Source organism: Anopheles darlingi, chromosome 2 (genome assembly GCF_943734745.1).
Source record: "Anopheles darlingi chromosome 2, idAnoDarlMG_H_01, whole genome shotgun sequence".
Lineage (NCBI taxonomy): Eukaryota > Metazoa > Arthropoda > Insecta > Diptera > Culicidae > Anopheles > Anopheles darlingi.
In genome coordinates this window covers 6,734,732-6,760,000 of record NC_064874.1, presented here as the reverse complement: position 1 = coordinate 6,760,000, position 25,269 = coordinate 6,734,732, and the positions used below count along the sequence as shown (strand labels likewise).

The window sequence follows — 25,269 nt, the reverse complement described above, 5'->3', positions numbered from 1 at the left end:
CGACTTTCGCCACCCTGCCACGAACAATGGGAAGCGCCACCGTTTTAGCTATTTATTGAGGAACCCGACTGGTGGTGATGATGAGGGGATAGGAAGTTGAATTTTGATTTTTTTTTCTTCTATTCTTCCCACTAACCACCAACTTCCGCCAGTTGGAGGTTCCGTTTGCCCATCGGAAGTATCGCGATCGGTGAACAGATGCGCGCGCGGAACAGCCGCGTAAACACCTCGCGCGCCCCGTCATCACGAAGGTCACGAAGTGATCTCCGGCGGTGGTGTGAATAAATAGGGAGTGGAAGTAGTTAAGGCAGCAAAATGCGTTGTTTACCATCCTCTATCACGCTAGCCGAGCTGAGCTGCTGCGGTCTGGTTCACAAGTGAAGCCACGTAATCCGCGGTGTGTGCGCCGCCCGGATTGGAATGTAAATGCTGGAACCCATTTAACACCCCAGGACCGACCGGCCGCACGCACAACCCACCCTCCTCTTTCTCCCAAAAATGAACTGGTGCACAACATAAGAGTGCAGACTGGGAGAGAGAGAGAGAGAGAGAGAGAGAGAGAGAGAGAGAGGGAGAGCAAAAAAAAAGGAGTCAAAGCTTCCATATATGGCATCTTGACCATCTGGGTCAAGGAAGCCGCGACACAGCGACCGCGAGACCGCGCCAGCGAAACGGCGATGAAAAATGTGGCGCCATAACAGCAGCCCCGGCGGATGGGGAGGGGCCACCGAGCGCTTCTGCATGTGAACAAAATGATTAAGATGAATGTTTCCACCGAATGGGGAATACCATTAAGGGAAGTCGTTTCTTTGTAAGCGGCCACGGCGTGCGAGCAACCAAATTATGTCAAATCGACGTAGAGTGACGACAGCATTAAACGTCACACCTGAGATGTGCCTTGGGGAGGAGTGAGACGCTTGATCGATAGAAGGCTAGCAAGGACGCTCCTGATTTGAAGCAATCAATCCGTCATTGTGTGCACCAGAAAAGGGCTCGAATGTCGCTTAACCAGCTTTAGCGTGCACTTCCTGGCGGTGACCGCGCTTCACGAGGGTTCGCAAGACCCTACAGTCCCATACTGACACCAGCGGCGGCTGCTTCCGCCATTCCTAATGCCATCAGCGCCGCGATCGATGCAGCATGCCGCGTCCGCCATAAACGGCCATTTTGCGGCGATCGTTCGGACCGTCATCGGACGTCCATTTTTCCTATTCCACACGGAGAATAACCGGCGAGTTGAGATCGGCCGCTACCACCACAACACTTCCTCTGGCAGGGTCTGGCGGCAGCAAACAACCTCCTCCAAGTTGGCCAAGTTTTTCCGCACAAAACTTCCGGAAGCTCGAGCTCGAGATCACTACCACCACCATCATCGTCACCACATACAGCATACCATCTAAGTAGACTGTTGGCGTTACCAACGAAGGAAACTGGCTCGCTACACACCCTTCCAAGCACCAAGCAACCGGCCCAGCAGCGGCAGCGGCAGCCAGGAAGCGCAGCACAAACAGCTGTGCCCACGGCCACCAACTTCGATTCGCTGGCTGGAGGGTGGTAGGTAGGTGTCGCGTGAGTTCGTGACGCTGAGGAAGCCGCTGGCATGTCTCTCTCTCTATACCGTGCTGGAGCTATAGCTGTGCTGGGGAGTGCCTTCTGGCCGCCGAGGGGCTTTCGCTTTCGTTTCCGGAAACTGTCGACCGGCGAGAAGCGCACAATTTTCTTCCGAAATTAGAATTTTAGATGAGCCAAAGTTGCACACAACAACAGCAACAACAACCAAGGGGCAACCTGCAGTGCTGCATTTCTGCTTCAGGTTACCCCGGGTTACTGCGGTTACTCGGATCGAGTCCGGTAGTTGTGTAGCCATCTTTGTTTGACTCTTTCTGGCTCTTTCTGAAGCGCCACCGAACGACGACAATGATGATGATGGTGCTTGTCACGAGAGGATCGGCTTGAGCGAGGCGGTTTTAGCATATCTGCGCTGGAAGCCCTTTGCGACTCGCGAAGGTTCCCAGCACGGTGGGCTTCCCCCCCACCCTCGGATATTTACTCCGTTCCTGGCCGAAAATCTAGGTAATGCGGTGCTGAAGCAATTAACACCGTTCTCTTCACTAGAGCCGCGGCCACTTTACACCAGCACCAGTACAGTGGGCCATACCACCGCCACCAATTGGCCACCGTAATTGGCCACCGGGTATTCTATTTTCAGCCCGCGAATCTCAAGTGCTTAAACACGTGTTTCGTGTTCCTTTCCTTTCGGTTCGCTTCTCAAGCAGCACTTCTCCTCCTTGAGCTTTGAAGAGAGCCGAAGACGGTGGTGAAGGAGGGGAGGGAGGGGAGCCTCTCGATGTCGGTGTTCTAGAATCGTGTTCATTGATACACGGGCGAAGCGATGATGATTAGGATGATTGAGAAATTACGATTCTCCACGGATGAGGATGCTCCTCTGCCGGTGAAGCGATCACCGTACCCCGTGATGGACCCCTATTATGCATCGGAACGGTATCGAGGCCCCGGAAAGGAGGATTTCTCATCCGAAAAACCCGCAAATCGCGATAATCAACGCCTTTTTCGTTTAAACATTACATTTCCTCCCTAACCTCACAAATCAGGCTGCAATTATGAGCGAAGAAGTTAACAAACAGATAGCGCCCAACCTCGATGCATCTCCCCGCAGCACTCCTTGGGATGGGGAGGGGCTGATTGGTCAGGTGCATACATTAGCGTCAGTAGGAACAGTAACGGCAGAGCAGAGGGCAGGAGAGATACTTTCGAGGGTTCAGGGAGGGCGGTTGCATGCTGCACGGGGGATGGGGGAACGCAACCCCAACACTGCTTTCTCCTTGCATACACACCACCCACCCAGCTCCTCCCATCGGATGGGGAGAGTTTTTCGGTCAGTTCGGTTCAGTTTGTGGCCTGCTGGATGGCCAGTGTGTGGCCTACATATTGAGGGGTGGGCCTGGGCTGGCCACGAGTTGCTGCTGTGGGCGCCGCGCCCCCGAGATGGAAATAATTGTGTTGCGAGCAGCGGAGTGCATTTGGCTGCCGCCACATCGGCATGCCGGCTTCCAGCTAATGCACCAGAGACCACCACCACCAGCACCGGTCATCAATAATCGGGAACACATCGTGAGCGAACACACAAACACACGCGCACACAGATGGGGATTCGATTGGAATCCAGACGGGGTGCTGCACGCGGCGAGATCGAATCTGCCGGGATGTGGATCACGAAAAGTGTGTCGCCGATACTTTCCACAAAGCAGAACCAGTGTGCGTGGGTCCGTGTGAGTGTGTGTGTGTGTGTGTGTGTGACCACCGGTGCAACCTCGGTTTCCTTGGCAGCCGACGATCCGGCCATAGTAGTTACGACAAAGCAGTGGATAAGTCATCTTCAGCTTCAGCTGTCATCGAGCCCAAGTGGCCCCAAAGTGACCACGGATACACATCATGCTGTAATTGCATTGCAGAGCATCAGCACCAGCGACCGGGGGTGTCCATCGAGGGCGGCCTCACCGGTTCATTACAGGCTGCGGGCATACACTACTTCCGTACGAGCCTCAAGGAGCGAGAGAGAGAGGAATAGAGAGCACCGCGCGTGCTCGATTGGTTAAAACCTGTTTTAGTTTGCTATCAGCCTCCCCACCACTCGGTGTTCCGTCGATTAGCCATCGATGTTCCCTGTCTTGTAACACACTTCTACCACTTCGGATCATCCGTCTATTGCGTCGCTCACGGGGCGGCGCGTTATGTCGATTTTGCGCACCAGCTTTTGCGTCATTATGCGAATTGCTCGGATCGGGTTTACCACCCTTACGGTTCCCGATCGCTGGCGTGGCCGGCGTAATCGATGCCGGGCATAATCGATCCCCCCCCCCCCCCCTCCTTCCTCCGTGCGTTCCAAACCGGGTGTCACTTTTGAAGGTCCGCTGCTAGAGTGCCCCGCCCCTCGTGTCGGCCGGCTGGGCGACCATCGCGATCGCTACCGGTTTGTCTCGGACGATCACAGCTCATCACTCTTCACTGCACTTGTGCTGTGTGTGTTATGATCACCCATCGATGCACCAAGAAGAGTAGCCTGACGTAATGACAGGAACCACAAGGTACCGGTGTGTGTCTGTATGTGTGTTAAGCCGTGTGGTTAGACGTCGTTTTTCCTCGTTTATCATTGCGTAGGAAATGTGCAGAGCCGTGCCAGCTCTCAGCTGCTAACGAGTGCGGAGTACAGACTCGTTCGCTACTTATTATCAAACCGAGAGCACTCCAGAAACCGGAGGGTGGTAGGGAGGGAGTAGAAAATATTGCGGGATGCGGTTGTGCCTTTCTGATACGTTGATCCAGGAGCATGGTACACGGTGTGTGGCACTCTTGCAGGCAGTAGCACCACTATCATTAGCGGTGATTGGCGAAGCTGTTTATTGAGTTTCATTTGCAACACCAAACAAACACGTGCCTCGTCGGTTAAGCCTGGGATTAGCGAAATAAGCCTTTACTTTTTCTTGCATGTTATCCTGACATCCGACTCAACAGCAAGATCAGCACTTTTGGGAAGTGCCATACTTCAACTCCAAACACTGCGTATTGAGGAATTGTTTGATAAGATATTCAGACTCCATTCTGCGCTCCTAAAGAAAATACAAAATCTCTTAAAGGTATTACAGAACATCACCCAGCGTTCCTTCAATTTGACTTCTTTCTCCGATCAACATAATGGTTTTTTTGATATTTGCTTTCTACAAGTGAAGAGATGAAAACATTCTTTGAACATAAGAAATTAATAGAAGTTTGCAGAAGATATCAAAAATAGTTTTTACACAATACAGCCGAGAAAACAGCACCTCTTGAGGAAAACTCTTGACTTAGCAAGTGTTTCAAACTGTCTCAAACCACTCTATGAGTACTTGATCGTTATTGGCTAACCCAAACTCAAGGTACTTCGCGCGTACAGGGTGGTCCTTTTATTGTTTTTATGGCAAACAAATATGTCAAAACGATGGAGACCGAGCTATCCGTTTTCAGTTACATGATACTCTCCCTTCGAATGCTTGCCGTGGTCCATGGTTCCGGTCGACAGCACCAGGTGTGCGCCTCCATCGTGATTATCATGATCATTAACAGCGTAGTGCGTTGCCGATGCTGATTGTATTGGAGGCCCAGCCAACATTCGCAGCCAAATAAGTTGGCGCGCATGATCTTACCACCGATTTCCCGGCCCCTGGCGATCGCCCGAGCCCGAGCCACGCATTCGGGAAAGCTCGATTTCAGCGCTCCAATCGATTGGTAACCGGATTCGTCGGACCTCGGAAACGCCGACACACGCAGCTTAAAACGTCCAAGTTTCCAATTCCGAAACGAAACGCATTTTATTCATCTTTCGATCCGTAATTGATTTATTACATCGAAAGCGGGGATCGTCGTAAGCGCGTGACCGCGATCCGCGCAGAATAGAACCGCAGTAAATGCGAGCCGAAGCCGGCCCGGCCACCAAGCTGCCACCAAGCATAACAAGCCATGGAAGGAGCCATGGTAAGCTTCCTCCATGTCCCCGGGTATTACTCTGTCAAGAGGCTCTCCTCTTGAAGCGACACGAAACGCCGTTGCACAATCGATTGGAATCGATTGCGGTGAAAGCCTCGAAGCAGAGGCCTTAATAGCGTACCTCCCCCTCCCCCCCCCCTCGACCCCTACACCTTCCCTGCCTTTGCTGGACATGTGCCGCTTGATTAAATGATTTAATCACACCGGACAAACGGAGCACCTCGAAGGTAGGCTCGAGAGAGCGAGGGCTTTCGTGCTCATAAATCTCATAATTTTGAAGCAAAAGTGTCACTTATCACGTTCCGTTAGTGGAGCCCTAGACACCGTCGAAGAGATAGAGCAAGACAGAGAGCCGTAAGTTCCCGCGAAGATCTTCCGAAACCTCCGACGGAGACACGCCGTTCGAGAAGAGACTCGGGTCAAACTAGCGCTCGTGATCATCGTAATGACGTCCTTAATCCTGTGCCTCAAGTGCCACAGCACACACACACACGCACACACGCACAAATGAGGTGCTTATGGGCGGACAACTGTACACGTGAAAGCGGAAATGAGCCCCGCGGGCCGTTAGTCTAGGGCCCACACCGGAGTCAAGTGCCATCATCTCATGCGCCCTACATTGCGCCTTCATTTTGCCCGACGTTCTGCCCGTCCGTCCGTCCGTCCGTCCAATGGTTGGCCGTAATTTGCTCTCGGCAATCGCCGATACGATGATCATTTGGTCATTTGGAACCTTTATTGGTGGACGACCGACAGCGGATCGGTAATGATTTATGGCGCTACTCTGTGTCGAATCTGAGAAACGTAGAACACCATTCCGACTCCCCGGTTGCTATCGGAGCACACGACACGATCGAGCGATGCGCTGCGATTACTACCGAGCGACTCCAATACCAACGTATCTACCTCATTTCGTACCTTCAATAATTGGAAGCCACCGTAAATGGTGCGCGTCTGTCGTCGCACACTTTATGTGCGATGTGTATTACCCCGCATCATCTCCACTTTCTTCTACGTTTGCACGACCTACACGAGGCACCCGCACGATGATGACTGCGGCGGCGTTGAAGGCGCGAAATTTATTGCGGATTATGGTACGCCAAGGATGGCGCCACACGCAGAGATCAAGCAATGGCTAGCAAGTGACAACGAAGACGCATTGCGGCGAGAGAACCGCGCCATACGCACAAGAGCTTAGGGTCAATTAGTCGTTGGGGATCGTGTGATCACCCATTGGTTGACCTTTTTTTTTAGCGAGACGAACATCGCAAGCCCTGCTCCAAATTGAGGCCGCGGCCGCCACTGGACGTACTTGAGCGTGTGTCCATTTTGGGAGTGACGAGCGGTTTCGTACTCGTGTACGCAACAGTTGATCACTGGCGGTGCTGCTGCTGGAATCGGTGATGTCGGTTGACAGGTTTGGACATTCGGGCTGTGGAATGTAGATGCGTTGGATATATTGATTGACCTGCCAGAGCCGAGGTGATCACCGATGATTGGTGGATAGTGTAATAGAACGGCGGTACTACTGTAAGGCAGTGACCATAAATTGCAAATGGCCTTTTGGATAGCTATTATGCCTTCTAGCTTGACCTAAGTTCACTTCACAGAAAACATTTCAACGACTGTTATCAGAGTAGCGGAATGTGAATGGGATATTTTAGTAGAAAAATCTGCCAAGGATACTGAAGTGATGCAAAGAAGAAACTAAATCATCGACAAATAGCCATCGACTTCTGTTGATCGATTATTGAAGATAAAGTAGGCGAACTGAATGGTGAAATTAAAGTGTAACAGAACAGAACGCACAACGTTCTCAAATCTATCGTTGCAACAGCCTCAAGATCAACGAGCGGCAGTTTCACAAAGTTCAAGTGCATAACGGTCCAATTAATCGCCACGAGTTCGTGTTCTTGACCTTAGTGGAATGTAAGGACCGTTTAATCTAGAATATGGTGGATGCACTGCAAATGTCACTGCCGAGTGTGTTGTTGACCGATGTCAAATGATAGGAGCGAACGATGAATCAGAACACTCACCATCAGATATACTCAATTGGTCAACGTTGATTATGAAAGATAACCATCTCTATTGCATTCCAAACTTATCTGTCTGCTAAATTTAGACAGATTTAATTGTTTAACGTATGTATTAAACAATTAAATCTGTCTAAATTAAAATCTTCACAAAAATTTACTAATTCTACATTATCTAGATATGAGAGAAAATACTCTTATTTTCCTACAGACTTTCAGCCTGTTGATCTGTAATTATGCTGCATAAAGCATGCCCACGAAAGACGTCGTACAAGGTGTTTACACGCATAGAGGAGGCCTGATACAGACCGCGATCCAGCGAGAGCCGGTATGTTGACCCACGTTTAGGTAAACAACGCCACAACCCAATTGCTTATGTAGTTGCTTTCTATTCGATCACAAACCTAAAAGCTCATTAGGAACATGATATGTTTTGCGCATTTCACCTTCACTACCGGCCACGCAAAAAATTAGTATTCCTTGCCGTGCTCTCTTCTGCATCTGCATTCACCCCCACGCCGTCTCGTATGCTGCATACGCAATCACTAAATGGCCATTCGCTGGCTTGCTTCGTGTCTCGAATTGCGTTCGATGTCTGATTCGTATGTCGCCCAATTTTTGCCCTTCACCGGAGGGTTGCGCGAAGAGCGGAACGTGATTTACCCGCAATCGACATCCACATGGCACCCACAGAATAATGCGTTCGCCGAGGCGCCACCACGCAAATGGTTTTTGCAGAAATCGAAAGCCTCGGAACCGGGCACACGCATGCCGGAAGTCTGCTGTTGTTTCGGTTCCTAGTATTTGGGCTTCCGTACCGAGGGCCACCACCACCTGTTCAAAACGCCGCCACTGTCGTTCCCAGGCTCAGGTGGAGTGCATTCCACATTCCCATTAATCTCGTGCGCGCTCCCAATCTGGCCACATTTTATGACTCCATCGGGCTGGATGCTGCAGATGCCATTGGAGTTACGTAAACGGAGTTGTGTTGTGTCCCGGTGAGTCCCACCACTATGCTGCTGCTGCTGCTGCTGCCGGCTATGCTGCCAAAAAGTGGCCGCATGTCTTGCGCTTTCTTCCAAATTCTTCGCTTACACCTCGCGACCGTTTATTGATGGAGCCATAAAGAGCGTAAGCTTCCGGCTTTGGTCCGAGTGGGAAGGGCGAGCGACAAAGTAATGCGCGGCTCCTCCTCCTCCACTCTTTCTCCTCGCACTCGATTGCACTACTAGTTGCTGGTTGTTTTGTCGAATGAAAGTCGCTCGCCAGCCCGACCGGAGGCGGAGAGACAATCTTTAAACATTTTATTCATTTTTCGGTGGAAGGAGGTGGTCCGATTAAATAAATCATTGAATTGTGGCATGATTATTACGGCGACTTCAACATGCCTTACCCCTTGCTTTGCCATACCTTATCGGAGCCGCTGGAGCCACAAGACAACATCGCAACCGTTTCGATGCTTTCCATTAAGCGCTTCGTAAGAGGCCGGTCGGGCTCACACTCGTACTGGATGAAAATAATGGTGAAAGTGAGGCAAAAGTCGTGAATTGGATGGCCACGCCATGCCCATGCCATGCCCCGGGCCAATCACTTTGTTTGTTTTTTAGTTTGGTGTTTTTTTTTTGTTTTGCGCCATTGAATTAATACATTTTGGGGCAATGCCGAGACACATCGCACACCAACGTCCAGTGCGTTTTACACAAAAAAAACCACCATTAGCTGACCAACGCCGTGTTTTAGTCCTGCTAATTATCCCCTCCCCCTCGGGAAATGAGGATAATTGAGTTCTAGGGCAAATTCTTCGGCATCGGGAATTTCGGCAAACACGCCCACGAGGTACCAAAACTTGACGACCGCTCGTTGCTCCTGGCGTTGGCGACGCATGGCCAGCGTCACCAGTGGCGGGAGTTAAAAATAACCAAAACCACCTGAATCGGTTCTGCTATTTTCGTTTCGACATCGGGAAAATACGAAAACAACGTTTAAAAACAGCACAAAAATGTACATTCTAGAAACAGACCGCGGTGCGTGGCCGGAGAAGCCAAGGTGAGCATGTCCGATACCGAGAAATACCAATAAAGTTATGTAGAAGTGAATTTCTCAAAAATGTGGAGGTCCTTCTCTCACTCTCTCTCTCTCTCGCTGGTTCTTCCTTATGTTCGCGATGATTAAATGTGAAGCAATGTTTTGTTTTTGCAGACGGAGATAAATACGTCGTCGATCGTCGCGCATTCCGTTTAATGATGCCACCGAAATAAACCATCATTTGGAGGTCACGGTAAATCTTTACGATCCAATAATTAATAAGAACGGTTCCATCGGTTCCCAAATAGTCAAAAGGTGTGTTTTTTTGCGTCCTCTATGCCCGGTGGTGTAAATGACAAATGGCCACAATGAATGAAAAATACAATTCGATCTAGTAGCTCTCGCCAGGCGCATGGTTTGGCAACCGTAGAACGGTGGAGGACGCCCAAGAAGGGCCCTGCTGACCTTAGCAGAGGAGAGGTTTAGCCTTCGCCAACCAACACCAACACCACCGCCGGGCCCAGGGCGAAATTGTCTTGCATCGCATCGCACCCGGTTAGCAGCAGCAGCAGCAGCAGCAGCAGCAGCGCCCACGCGTGCAGTAACCTTCATCAAGTTCAAAGACCCACGCAGCCCAGAGAGGGTGGTTAAGTCGGTTGGTTGGGATGGTTGCACCAGGGCGTTTCTCATGCATTTAGCGCAATGCCTACCTCACGTCTACTCTTCTTTTCCCTTCGGAAAAGGTGCACCATCCAATTATGTGCAGCACTCTTCAACTGTAGCATAAACAGCCCCCAGTCTAAGGTGGTGATGGTGTAGTAGGAACAACAACAACAACAAACGGCGCATGGTGAACCCTTGGGAAGCATAAAACGTGATCATTAGCGCCCGGGCGCGTGCTGATCAACGCCGCGTAATCGCATTCGCATGCGTAAGGTAAGACCTCTCTCGTTCTCTCTCTCTCTCTGTTCTATTCGTTCGTTCTGTAAAGCTTCTGTTATGCGAGCGCTTCGAGTTGGCGTTAGTTAGTTTCAAGTTTTAAGGAACGAGCGCTGCTGGCTAGCTTCTTGCTAGTAAGATTAGCAGCTCATTGCGCAAGATATTTACGACAACAGAAAAGCAAAACAAGATGCAGAAGGACGATCAGAAACAGAATCAAGGTATCGAAGGTTTTATAAGTGGATTGTATTCAAATAAAAAGAGAAATTACTCAAAACAACACGATAGAAGTAGTTGAAGCACAAAAAAATGAGCGAATATGATAGAAAATACAATCAAACACAAGGTAACGAAGAGCATAACAAATCTAAAAATAGATTTAAATCATCGAAAACGAAAAAGCAATCGATACGCTCGAATCCTGAAAACCAATAGACGCGGCCAAAAGCGCAAAGAGCAGCAAAAGACCTCAGCATCCGTGGCGGCATCGGCGGCGTCAACAGCAGAGCGTACCAACGACCTTGCCACACCACGCCACCACGCGGGCCCACACACAAACACACACAGGACAGACACCCATTTATAGCCTATTGGCGAAACAATTCAATCTGCCGGTGGGTGCGAACGCCGGTGCGCGAAGGAGAAAGGTGAAAAGTGCGAACCTCGAAAGGGGTGGTGGAAACGAGGGTAGGAAGAAGTGGTGAAGCGGGGATGGAGATGATGGTGCTCGAGTGCTCGACTTTCACTCTCGTTTTCGCGCCGCGCCGCGAGATACCCACCGATTCGCCGGGGACCATGATCATCTCCATCAAACACACCAAGCGCACCCAAAGCGTGCGCCTCCATCACACACATACACACACGCACACATGTGCGCTCCCTGGGCGATGACCGGAAGGGGGAGGAATCACGATCGTCGTCGTTTTAAAGCTGTTCCATCTCCTCCGAAGAGTCCGGTGGCTCATTTAGGCGCCTGTAGGTGTATGTGTGTGCCTAGCTCATGTTGTTGTTGTTGGTGGGTCGGAACACTTGGTGGCCTCTGTGGTGGTGTTTCTCTGCGCGACTTTGGAAACGATTTGCAATATTTATGTTTGATGCGATCATTCCCTCGCCAAACAACAACAACGAAAGGAAATCTCGGGGAAAACGCGCTCATACCGGCCAACCCAGTTCGTTGCTTAGACCTGGCCCCCGAGGGGGGGCGGGAAACGTGGAGCAGCAACACTGAAACACTGAAAATGAAATGAAAAACGCAAAACAGGCGCCCACCAAACCAGACCAGCGTTCGGTGCTCGATGTTCGGTGGCGCGCCTGCCAGCAACAAAACAAACACTAGACACGAGTCGTGCGTCCTCACAGGCGGGGTGAGGATGTGGGAGCAACATTTACATACGACCGACCGAGCCGGCCGCCTCGTACTCGATACACCCCAGGTAAACAACCCCAAAGCAAGCCAGAGAGCACCAGAGAGCACTATGTTGCCGCCACCACCACCAATGCTGCTGCTGCTGCTGGTCCCAGTGCTGATGCTCATTAAACATTAAAGATTGCAATTAAATAAATAAAACAAAAGACGTGGTCGATCGTGAATGTGAACGGGGAGTAGTTCGAGTTCGAGAGGAGGGGGGTTAAGGGATTTCCGGCTTGGAGTCAGGGAGCTTTGGATAAATGATAGACTCTCGAACGGCCTCCGAATCCATCCGAACTAAAGCAGAGCTCACGGAATGATAAGTTTGTGGTACGCTGCCCTTAAGCTACTCAACATGAAGTCTGTTGTTCATTCCAATACTTCCAGCCACCAGCATCACTCGGAGCATTCTCTATCGACCCGCCCCGAAGGTCGAGGCGAGGCACATTGCGAAGGTGAGAAAACGTAAACGGAAACGATCGCAGCAACTCCGAGCGATGGACGCGATGAAACCGATGAAGAAAAGCTCCATCCAAGCAGGCTGGGTTGTTGGCGTCTCTCCGTCAAACGAAACACCCCCTTAAAGGGAGTATAACCTCACTCAGCGACCTACGGTCGGAGTGTGGAGCACGATGGCCACGTATCCATGGGCCAGTGACCCTTGAACTTCTTCCCAAGGGTTCGCTTCATACTCCCTCCTCCTTCTCCGTTCGTTCGTTCGTTCGTTCGTCCATTTCGATCGTGTTTGCGCGGGTGTGCTGAGAGCGTTCGCACTATAAGTGGTCGAGCATAAATAGAGCTGCTGCGAAATGAACATGCTTTCCCCAAACATTTGCTCAGTGTTGTAGGATTTATTTTTTTCCTCTCCTTCCGCGGACAATTGTATGTTGAGCGGCCATTCGGCCGGCCAACACGGTCGCGCTGTGAACGTAAATCCATCGTACACACTCTGCTGATCACATACGGGGCCAACATACACGGATATGCTTGTACAGACACTCTCTACTAACCGTATCGCTGGGTGCTGGGAACGGTTAACAGCTGGTTAGTAGCTCTTCAATCAATCCACCCCTTGCATTACATCCCGTATGAGGAACATCCCTTAACTTCCGGTGAAAATGCAGGGGAGGTGGTGGGAAAAGGACACAAAACACACACATTTATCTAGCCACCATCATCAACAGCGCTATACAAGGTGTGCTCGCATGAATGCGCATAATTACGAAAGTAACCAAGGGTCCAGACGACGGTGGTCGGTCTCGCGCAAAACACACCCCCGTCTAGACACCTGTTAGCCATCGCCGGGAGTTTTCATGCTACCTTTTTTTGTTACATTTCCTCTGCACTACACCTCAGGCTCATCGCCGTGTACGAGGGAGTCACCGCGAAAGTCAATCTAAACTAGATCCTCACCATCCTGCGATGGCGGAACTTTCTTCGAGCCCGATGGTGGTGTCCGCCCTACGATCGATAGGATGGGTAATAGCTTTTAAAATCAATTACACCTCGCACCACTCGGGACACCGCTGCTGAGCAGCTTCTTCTGTTTGTCTGATTCATAACCCAAGCCGGGTGCTGCCGTCTATGTCAACCCAAACCCGCCAGGTTGTTATCGGTGTCGAATGAGGTGGAGTGAAGACGCAAAAAAGTCCGCGGATTGGAAGTTCAACACGGAATTGTGAATGAAATGGCCACCCCACTACCACACTTACCTGAGGATGTTGGGATGCGACAGTTTGTTCAGCAGCTGTACCTCGCGGAGCATGTTCGGTCGGTTGGCGCGCCGTTGATTCATCTTCAGCACCATTACGTCACCGGTCGTCCGATGTGTCACCTGTTGCGAAAAGGAAAGACAAAACAAAAACGAAGAAGCAGAACGGTGCTCATTAGTACGGTGGTATATGGCCGTATCTTGTATAGAGGTTGCTGAAGCTGACACAAGCTGACGGTACCGCGCGCATTAACGTGCCTTCGCGTCGTTTGCTCAGTAAGTTTGGTGCTCCGGTAATTAGTCCTCACTAACCCCGAGTCGTCGAGCGTCGTTCTACGCGGTGTACGATTGTCCGGAGTGCGCACTAATTTGGTTCAATTTCTTGCGCCATGAACCCCTTCCCGTCAATGGTCCATCATCATCACGTGCGTCAGCTTGAAGATGACGCCTGGACGGAGAGCAGCGCACTCACAGTCAAAACCGCTTGACGTGACGCGGCCTACTTGTTGCTTGTAATGTGTGTTCTGACGAAGCATTTGTGTATCCAAGAGATCCGAAAACAAACAAGAAAAAAACATTCCCTAAAAGGACCTGTCATACATCCATCCAGCCATCCATGGTTTGCGTCTGAAGGGATGTGACTTGTTTTGGAAAACTTAATTTCATTTGGGACATAAAAAAAATGGGAACCATCTTTTTGATGCAAATCCGTGGCAAGGCCGCCAAGGCTGTGCAGCGATATTATTTACCGAGGTAGAGGTTTGCAGAACAGAAAACGAAGCAAATTACCAACCGCAAACCTGCTCCACAAATAGCGCCCGCTTGCGTTTGCACGAAATAAGCGGCTCTACTCGCGAACTTGCGATGCAGGAAAGAAGGCCAATCGGCCACACTAATTACTTGCTGAAAAGCCGCACTTGGGTGCGCCACTTCATCCGATAAGATAACAGCGAGCGTCTTGCGTCGAGTCACGGTGAGTGTGTGGTACAAGTAGGTACTTGAATCGGGCAAAAACTGATCCACTCGTTTCCATCCATCTTCCCCAACTAAATTATACTTCTCCGCTTCATAAGGTAACAAAAAAACCTGGATAAACATCAAACAACTCAGCCGAAACTGGACATCCAGAGAGGACCTTGAAGAAGATCATTACCGGGAAACACAATGGCTGGATACCGAAAAGGCTGCAAAGGCAGGAACGTGATCGCAGCGATGTTGTCGTTTGCTACTAGACGGCTTTACAGAGAGCAGTACAAGACGGTGCAGTTCGGCCACTAAAGTGCTCACAAACACATCGGTGCAATCACGACCAGGTGCGCAATTAAAGCTCATTAGCGAGGCGCGACAAATCTAATTTATCTTGCCATCGAGCGTCAAACACGGCCACGGAGATAAGCAAAGAACAACGCGCGTGGCGCACGGATGCATTGCGCATGCAAGCACATGCTTGCTGTTTACCTGCCGGGAGGTACCATAAACACACGCACAGTGCACAGTGCGGCCAGAATTGCACTCCGTTTTTATCAACAACGAATCCCCCGTTAGTCTCTTCACCGGAACGACATGCTTTGGGCGATAAGTCGGCGACAGGAACGGTCTGCGCGCATCTCCAGAAAGATCTCTGCTCTGCTATGCACTTTCGTGGCTCTCGAGAGAGCGAAGAAAGAAAAACGAACCCCGCGCGCTTCTTATGTAGAAACAGTTGGGAGTGAAAGTCCGCCCGTCGGTCGTCCGAAGCGTGTCAGCACGTGGTGGACGTGGGGGGCCCGTGACGAGATCGCAAGACTCCGGCAAGTGTCGCTCTGCTTAGCCCGGGAGTTGGCGTGATGTCACGCTGGCGTGAACCACACGTGTTGGGCTCGGTGGCGATTGGGCGATAAGAAAGTGCACCATAAATTCCTCGATTTGGGACACAACGCCACTCGCGGAGATGGTTGGGCGCCGACAGAAGAGATGAGCGCAGAGCAGTAGGCTACGAGACTCTAATTGCCTCCATTAAAAGTGAAGACGAAACCGTTTAACAAAAGCACAAAACCGTTACGCACGCCTTCGCGTTGGCTTCTAATCTCGATCTCGACACTGGTTGGTTGTTTTTTTGCATAATGGATATTGAGTAGCGCCTGGTGGTCAGCCGGATGATCATATCAACGTGTGTGCGTGTGTGTGTACGCGTGAATGTCGCATAAATCTAAGCTGCTGGTGTTTATAGGAAATCGCGCCAGTTCGTGCGTGCGTCCGCAAATGGTGGTTAATGGGTTTGAAATCCAGCCGTGACCATGTGTCACACAAGACTAGACGCTCAAGACTCGCACCACTCTCGCAGATGAAGACGCGATCATCGTCACCTCCACCACCACCACCACCAGCAGCAGCAGGTGAGCAGGGATGCCACGCACAATACTACCAGAGCCTCTTACTTTATTAAAAAGAAAGCTTTTCGGTGGTTCGGTGGACGGACGCACGGACTGAGTTGAGCGCGAACGTTGCACATGCGGTGTGTGAGTGTGTGTGTGTGTGCATGTGATGGGGCGCATAAATTATGCGCACCACAAGCCCACCGGGGGGCTCCTCGAATCTGGTTGGTGGCACACGCGTAGCGCGAAGAAAGCGATCCCCCTTACCGCCTCGTGTCTCTTCTCCCCTTTGCACTAGGTGCGGCTAGGCAGTGATTTCGACGATGATGAACGATGATGACGCCGACGAAGACGACGATGGTCGAACTTAGGCTCCGGTTCGGTTCGCACACAGCGCGCTTGATGAGGGGATTAGAGATTGGAAGATGTTTACTGATAAAACATGGCGGCTGCCGGGCGCGCATCTTCGTGTCCATCGCCCGACGATCAAATTGGGCGAGAGTTGCTGATAGTAACGCTCCGCCGTACGGTGCGGTGCCCGCGGAAAAGCTTAGCCAGCACACCACCGGAGGCTTGGCCCGTTTTTGGTGGAAGGTGAAAATGGGGAACCGCGCCTGCGGTAGGTGGCGCACTAAATGGAACAGAGAGTGAAGTTCATGCACCTCACACCCCGAGGTTGGGAGGCGAGGCAGCATCAACTCAGCATCTGGGGACCGGCTGGTCAATGCACATCTGGCCGGTACGTGGGCTTTTAAATCGAGACGGTTGGCAATTTGTACGTCATTAGATTTATATAAAAGTGAGCTATTCCGTTTGCATTCAGTAGCGTGCGGTAATCCTTCGATAAGAAACTAAACGCGAAAGAAACAGCCTAAATATTGGTTGCATTTGTAGTTCGCAACGCAATATTGATCTTCAATCCTACAAACAAAAGCATGAAGAACCACGAATAACGAGCTCCATGATCTTGAAATTAAAAAGATTTAAATCTAGGGTATGTCACTGCTAACCACTATACATCTCAACTCAAACATATCAAATATTTCTACTAGAAATAATCTTTTAAAATTTAGAATTAAATCATTTTCCAGTTAATCTTTTGATAGAATTGGAATTGAAAAATTAGCAAGCAATTAAAGATCGCGTTATACGACCTAGACATTGCTTTTACTGCAGAATCCTTGTACGAGGACCTCGCTGTCGTCAAGTCTTGATCGACTTAGATGCCATGAGCGCGAGGCATACCATAAAAACCGTGCAGCTTAGTTTAGCCTACTAGATTGAGTTGAAGAGACGTAATCCATGCAGATATTATTGATGGCGAGCCAGTAGGTCTGATAAATTGAAGGACCACGGTATGCGATCGCGAACAGCGGAGAAATGAACTGCAATCAGGTCGTTACTCAGTGATAATAAGTAAGATCCAATCTACTGTAACAATCTACACAACCTCCGTCAATACACCTCGACACAGATTGTCAACAGGAAGCGTCCTGATTGAAGCCAATACGCCATCGTTCGTGCGCTAATGGGCGCGAACCCATCAACACCATCGGATCGGATGACAAAGCCGGCCATAAGGGGGGCCGCCCTCCCCCAAGGCGCGCCACCTGCTGACCGGCTAAACATCCATTTCCGCCGAACACCACGTAGAACCAATGTGGAACTGCGGGGCACTGCAGCAGCACGCACGCACGAGGCTGTTGACAGGAAGGAAAGGGCGCAACCTGATCCACGGCATCGCTTGTGGTCGCCAATCAATCAACCCCAGGTTCCGGCGCGGTTCGCGTGTCGCATGTAAGCGAAATCCCAAATATCCGGCCCCCGCTTCCGCCGGTCCCGGGGAGCCAGATTCCATTCCGGTTACTTCGGAGCGCATTTTGTGCAGCCGGTTGCGGTGGCCACGTGGCATGCACAGAGGACAACGGCCTCTCCGCAAACGAACGAACGAAAGAATCGATTAATTATTGTCGAAAATTTAATTAACGATCGCGCAAGTAAAAGGCCCTTCCCTCGGTGCGAGTGTCCGGCCGGTCGTTCCGGGAATGAAAGTGGTTCTCTTGCTCCCATACCCGAGGCGGGGAGGGGAGGGGTGGTTGGTACACCGGTACTGCCAACCCATTAGAGGGTTGCGAAACAATAGATAACACTTTCCAATTGTCTTTCCAGTGTCAAGAAATGCGGAGAGAAAGAGAGCGAACGAGAGTGACACCTTACCGAACCGGTGCGGCATCTCTGTGTGACCGATCTGATCTCCACATGACAGTCCCATGATGGCGAGGGAAAGAGAGAGAGAGAGAGAATGACAGAGATCCCGGTGGCCGATGGCGAAGGCGCAACACAACACAATTCATCCCAAAACAAAATCCGTTAAAAAAAAACGGACAAAAAACAAAGCATAAATGAAATGAAAGTGTAGCAGCGTGCATTCACGCGAAATGATCAAGCGATCAAAAGCCCGCCCGCCCGCCCCTCTGTCACTCGTCCCCTTCCCCATCCACAACCGAATGGCAAATTCGATTGATCACGGGACACTTTCGATTTCGGTTTCGTGATTTCATGTTGTGACACACCACAGCATCACGCGGCGCATTCCTTCCCAATTCGCGCGCCAATCACCTTTCCCTCGAGGGGCCATTTCCAATCGTTCCTTCCGCCGTTCGTGCCGCCAACAAATTCGTTTTGGGCCGGTGTTCGGGGTTCGCCAAATTGCTTGCGTGTGCGCGCGTGCCACGAAAGGGCACGGAATGGGGGGGGGGATCAGGAAGGAGAGTGCAGCGCACAGGAAGTGCGCACAGTGCAGCGCACAGTGAAATGGGAAGGAAACACGAAAATTTGAAGTTCCTCGGGCAGGTCCCTAACCCGTGGCGCGGCCTACGGCGCCGGCGCGCTCACGCTAATTGGTCGCATAATTTGCGCCGACGATCCGTCGTGCGCCGCGAACGGAATTTTGCTTTGGGATTTGGAATTCGCCAAAATGGTAAACGGGTGCTGACTTCCCTCCGCCGGAGTAGTGGAGCGGAGAGATGCTATTGCTGCTTCCTGGTAATGGTCGCCATTGGCAAACGGTAAAGGAAATGAGATTGTCGTGACACAGCCACACACACCCCGGGTAGAAAGGGATGCTGGCTAAAAGGGGGAAGGTTGCGTGTACCCCACGACGACGACGATGATGATGGCGACGCCAAGTGCCACGTGCATCACGAACGAGACCTTCGCTGCAGGTTCCGACAACCACCACCACCAGCACGATGATGATGATGATGATGTGAAATCATGCTAATAAGCGATCCCCGCTGCAATCGACTAATCATAAATTGTTAGCCGGCACCACACAGAGCCGGTGGAGAAGGGAGGCAGGGCGCTCGATGGCCCCCACCCTTCGGTGGGGATGCCGATTTTCTCAACCCGATAAGAAGGGGGCGGCAGTTTTACAATCCTCATTCGATATCTCGCTAGGTCGACTGGTTGCTGCTTGCTGGTTGCTGGAAACAGCAAGCAATGAAGTCGATCGCGATTGCGCAAATTTCGAACAAGGTCCAACGACGACTACGACCTCGTCGGGAGGGTGGTTCACAACCGCTGTTTTTCAATCCAATACACACACAGGCAGGCACGCACAAGCTCTCCAATCATCATTTACCTATAGGGGATGATTAGATGGCACACTCGCAACATTTCCAAACCCAAGTGTGGTTGCTGCAGCACCATGATGAAGCCGAATTGGGCGAAATGTCATATAGAATTAATTAGTTTCACGTTCACACACAAAAAGTGGCATCTTCATCAACTCACAGAGAGCCCACTCTACACACCACCCATTAAAATTTTCATCGATTTCTCTCGCCATCATTCACATCATTATAATGCCATCAAAGTCGCCTTTTTTTCTTTTTCCTTTTCGGTATTGATCCATCTTTGTTGATCCTTTTTTTTTTTGTTTATTAATCTTCGATCATCAGCAAAAACCCCCGAAAATCCCTTCCCTAGAAAGACAACAGAGTAGGATTTAATCCATGGACCGCCTTTTGCTTGTGAAACAAGCGCGCTGCCATGTAAAGCTATATAGAGCTGCTCTAAATGGTACGCTGTTTATTGCCCTTTGGAAACGTCTCAATAAAACAAGCTTAAGTGTTTTCACCTATCCTCTATGCAGTGTTGGAAGAGAATCGAGATCAGGCATATTCACAGCACAGGTCGAATGACACATCAGGCTTTCGAATGACATAATGATCTGGTCGGCTATCGTCGAGAGTAGATTGTGAAACAATATGGCACCGCGATAGCAAACAAAATATCCAACAACGCCAGATTAGACGTGGCTGGTGAGGCAATTGTTTTTACTAAAGATGGTTGGGACGATACCGATGATCGATTCACCTGATTTTCCGCGGTATGAGCATATTTGGCACCAATACGAAGTGTATCAATTTATTTCTCTCCGTAGCCGGACTAATCCCTGCAATTTAATCCATTTCGAAATTGTCGCTTGATCTTCTTTTATTATACTTCTTAGGGACAACATAAACAACAATCAATCCTCTTTGGTGTTCGCTCTCGGTACTGACATAATCGCCAGATGAGCCTGAATATACCTGGTACATCCACTGCAATGACTGCACTAGCGGCTGTCAGCATAACATATCAATAAAGATGCCTTTCGCTTCACACAGCTCAATACTCAATATAATAATCCGCCATAAAACCGACGCGCATCTAGCGGCGCACGCTGCATCCATGACCGAGTGCTGCACTTTCCGTCGAATCCGGAACGGATCTGCACGGATCGCATCGACACGGCCGGGGCCACACCCCGTCCGTACCCGATATGGCGGTGACTTAATCGTGAAATTGAACACTTACCAAACATCTCCATAAAACTTGATTGTTCCTTAACATGACACTGTCCTCGCATCCCCCTCGCATCCAATCCGGACAGACGGACAGGCACACGAATGCGCACGGATTGAGCAATAGAAATGTACCCGGCCCGGAGTGGAGTGGGAGCCTTAGTGATTGCGGGGCCATAATTCTTCCCGTGGCCACAAAAGCCACAAACTCACCCACATCATGACGTCAATGTTGGCGCGTTTGGAGAGTGCCCGATACGCCCCGGATACCCCGGGTCCGGAATTCTCTGGTTCCGGAGCCTACAAACGGGAGTTACACAACCGAACGACCGATCGATCGATCGACCGACCGAGCGGCCGATCGCAACCGATACAGCGGGTGCAATACTGGTGTGTCAATTGTCTCGCTGCACCACCGGGTGTGTGTGCCGTGTGTGCCGTGTGTGCCGCGTACGCTGCACTTTATAACGGGGGCTAATTAAGCATCGATATCTGTGGTTTGAGAGGTGTGGTCTGACATCAGCAGCACCTCGCTCCCTGCTCGGCGCGACCTCACCACACAATCTAGGTCATGAGTGATCGCGACGATCGTGGCGGCGGCAACGGAGGTGCTGGCGCCCGCGATTCGAACGCATCGCACCTCGTGGGCATAAAACGGGCCTCGCTCGCGCGCACGCAAACGAGTGGAATGCGCACTTTTCCGTCGGATCGATTGATCTTGCTAACGGCGCTGCAGAGCTGCAGAGCTGCAGGGAGTCACTTCTGCTGATGTACAACCTCTTCTTTCTCTCTCTTATGACGTGTGCATCATCATCATCCCGTCATCAGCAGAGCGCCGCCATAGCGCAGCTCACAACAAGGGCATTCGATTCATCGTTTTTTTTTTTTGTGATTTCGTACGCCGGGAGGATCGGTACAAGGGGAAACGCCGCCACTAACGGAGGCGCCAGCAGATCAGCGGACCAGGAGCGACGAGCGATCAGATCGGATCAGATCGCGACGATGGCGACGTCGACGTCGACGACGACAACGACGACTTTGACGCGCAAACCGGTGGCGCCTCCGCGGTCGGCTCAGTTCGCTTTCGATCCGATCGGTCACCCACCGGAGTTATGCAATGCACAAACGAGACAAACGACAGCCAGCTGTTGCAGTCCCCCGGCACGCGATAGATGACGCAGGCAGCTGGCAGCATGCTTGTTGCGTTCTTGCAGCTCATCTGCTTCACACGTTGTCCGCCGATCCGTTTGTGGCCGCGTCAGTCGTCGGCATCGGTATTTGATCGGTGTTTGGACTCGGTGTTTACCACTACCATCCTCTTCACCAGACTGGAGGTTAAATATAGAAACTCTTCTTCTTCGCATCCAGAAGTTTCCCCCCGGCCCCCGTCTGCAACGCGGAAGGTCCATTTCCATCGTCCACATTTCGATGGCAGTAAGTTGCGTGGGATTTCTGGCTGGCCAAATTCCGCACTCCGAGTCATCCCCCGAAAGCATTATTTATGTAAACCACCCCCGTCTTTCTCTCTCCCTCTCTGCTCTGGCGAAGGTGCGCGCTCCAGTTTACACCTTCCCTCCTGCCCGCTCCCACACTCCGAGAAAGGTCCAATTTGCGGCTCGTTTTCGGAGTCTCTCTCGGTCTCTCTCTCTCTCTTTCATTTTCTTCATTCGATTTTCCCGGGAAGATGGCGACCAAAATGGCATGGAAAGTCCTCCCTACTGCTGCTGCTCCAGCGATGGAGTCTTCATGGGTGGATCGCCGCATCCAAGCATGCCGAGCGAGCGAACGAACGAACGAGCGAGCGGTCGCCACGGAGAGCCCAGCTAGTGGGTCACTGTGTCGATGTGGTTGATGTTGCATTTTGATTCGCTGCGGCGCGGCCGCTCGCACACACGCACGCGAATACCGACACGAACACACACACACACACACACACACTACTTTCTCCGCTTAAATCCGCCCCAGGTTGTGGACCCGGTGTTGCGGCCACCAGAGGGATCCGGTGGAATGTGGGAAAGAATGCCAAAGACAGCGCTTTCCGCGTGCGGAAGCTGATGGAAAATCCCGGCTTACACACACAGCAGCACCAGCAGCAGCAACCACAGCTACGGTTCGTTGGTTGCGTAAGTTTATGCAACGGGAACGAACGATGCTGCGCTGTCGCCGCCGCCGGTGGTGGCCGCCAAAAATACGAAAAACCAATTTCCCCAGCCACCAACCAGGACCAGCGTCGCAAACTATTTGGGGATTTTCACCGAAGCAGCAGCAGCAACAGCAGCATCAGCTCACGTGTGTTGCGTGTGCGTGTGTTGGCCACAACAAACGAGGCGATTCCCATGCTGCTCTAGTTTTCCACCGAATTGTAACATTGCCTTTTGCTGTTGCTGCTGCCGATGCTGCATGCTGACACCATTTTGTGACACACCGACAACACCACCACTAGCACCACCGGATTCGGTTGCCGCTCCGGGAAGAGAGACAATCAGTTTCCCATTAGCCGGCTTCTTACGGTCACAACACGGCCTGGCACGAAGAGCGTGAACGGGATGAAGATGTCACACTTTGTCTCGACCGCCGCTTCGAAGAGAAATGTAATTACCGAGTACGGTACCGTAATGTACACACACACACACACACACCCTAGTTAATGTGTGTAAAGGAAGACGCGAAACATGGACAAAAAATCGAAATCTTTCGTTCGGGAGCGGGTTGTTTGGTCTAGTGGTATACCAATGTTGACTTGGATCAACACGACACAAAAAAAAAACATTACCGGGGGTAGCAGGCTGTGGTTAAAAAAACATAAATAAACACCGCACCACGGCATAGAAGCCACCGTATGGCAGCATAAATAGCATAAGCGGCAGACAGACAGACAGCGACAGCGAGATGATGATGAAGTGAACCATCAACCACACAACTCGGTCGGTCAACATTAGTCCGAGCTGCGCGCGATGCACCTTTCCAACAACCGCGCGCACACACACACACACACACACACACACGCACACGCTTGGCTTTCACGGAGATGAATAATCGGATTTTCCGGACCTAAAATCATCTTCTAACGGGTACCTCCTCTCTTCCCCGATTTCTGTCACGCTAATTTCACTCCGCGATGGGAGGATGGGCTTTGGCGGTGTTTTATTTTTAACACAAATCCATCCAAAAACACTCCCGAAAACGTAACCAGAGGCCCGCGGGACCGTGGTGAGCATTGTGCATCTCCGAATCGTGCACCTCGGGATCGTGCAAGATCTCGCTAGCTCCCGGGATTCAATCGGTCCGAGTCAGGGTGCGGCCGCGAGTAATCCCCGGTGCGGGAAGGAAAGGAAGCGGATGTAATAACGCTGCCGCTCGGTGCCATTATGATGATGATCGTTTGTCGTTGCCGCCGCAGCAGCAGCCGCAAAGGCACTCCGGAATAGGCCAATTCTCCAGGAGAACCATAAAGCGCATATCATGGCGGAGCGCAAGACGAGACGAGACCGCCAGAACGAATGATCCTCCATTGGCCTTTGTTTGTTGAGGGAGAGGAAGGGTGTCGTATGCCGTTGTGACTGCTGCAACCGCTAGCTGCCAAGATGTTATTGACCTGAAATCCTCCATCCATGGGAATCTGGAGAATGACGTTGACAGTTTTCATCTTGGAGCTTCTGATTTACCGTTCATTGGATGACATCCTAACAGTATGGATGTGTGTGTGTATGTGTGTGTGCCGGGAATCGGAAAATTGAATTATACGTTCCATACGATGCACTGCAAGTGATAAGCTCGAACTCGTAGACATTAAAGTTCAAATCCTTTCCATTACATTGTGCCATTGTACGCTACATACATACTTTCGCATCTGTACGAATCTGGATACATATCGAGAGAGTCAGATTATCGTTAAACGGCATCTGGCCGTATTCCGTTGGGTTCCCCTCGCCGCCCAGGGGAGCCAGAGGTTGATTGATTTGACTTTCGAATCAACCGTATTTGCAGCCATAACGAGCATTAAATTATCAACTGATTGCTATAATCACAACCCTCACACCCCAGTGGTAGTAGGCCCTAACGCCATTTCCAGTCTCCTGTGGCTTAAGGACCACGCACAAGCAAACAGAAATTAACATTCCAGCTTCAAGTGCCCTCTTACATACACACATACACACTAGCGCTCTCGCTCTCTCTCTATCGCAGGATGAAGTAATTCTGCAAGACCCACCCGTTTTCTATGCTGCTGCTGCTATGTGTCACAGACAGCCACCGCCACCGACGACGACGACGACGACGACGACATCAAGGCCTAGATCACCCTAAGGTATCCGATTGCGTCGACACGATTCGCGCGCCAGTATCGCCCTGCGTGCACATACCGTAACCACTGCAGGCGACCGGCCTTCAACACTCCGCCCTATTA

General features: G+C 51.1%; 1 protein-coding gene across 4 annotated transcripts in view; it reads right to left on the bottom strand.

Annotated features, from left to right (window-relative positions):
- Positions 1-25,269, bottom strand: part of LOC125951100 (uncharacterized) — a 58,013-nt gene that overhangs the window by 8,250 nt on the left and 24,494 nt on the right. For all 4 annotated transcript variants that reach the window (XM_049679664.1, XM_049679665.1, XM_049679662.1 and 1 more), the window contains exon 3: positions 13,662-13,783. In XM_049679664.1, the coding sequence (XP_049535621.1) occupies positions 13,662-13,783 (122 nt within the window). The remainder of the gene's footprint in view (positions 1-13,661; positions 13,784-25,269) is intronic.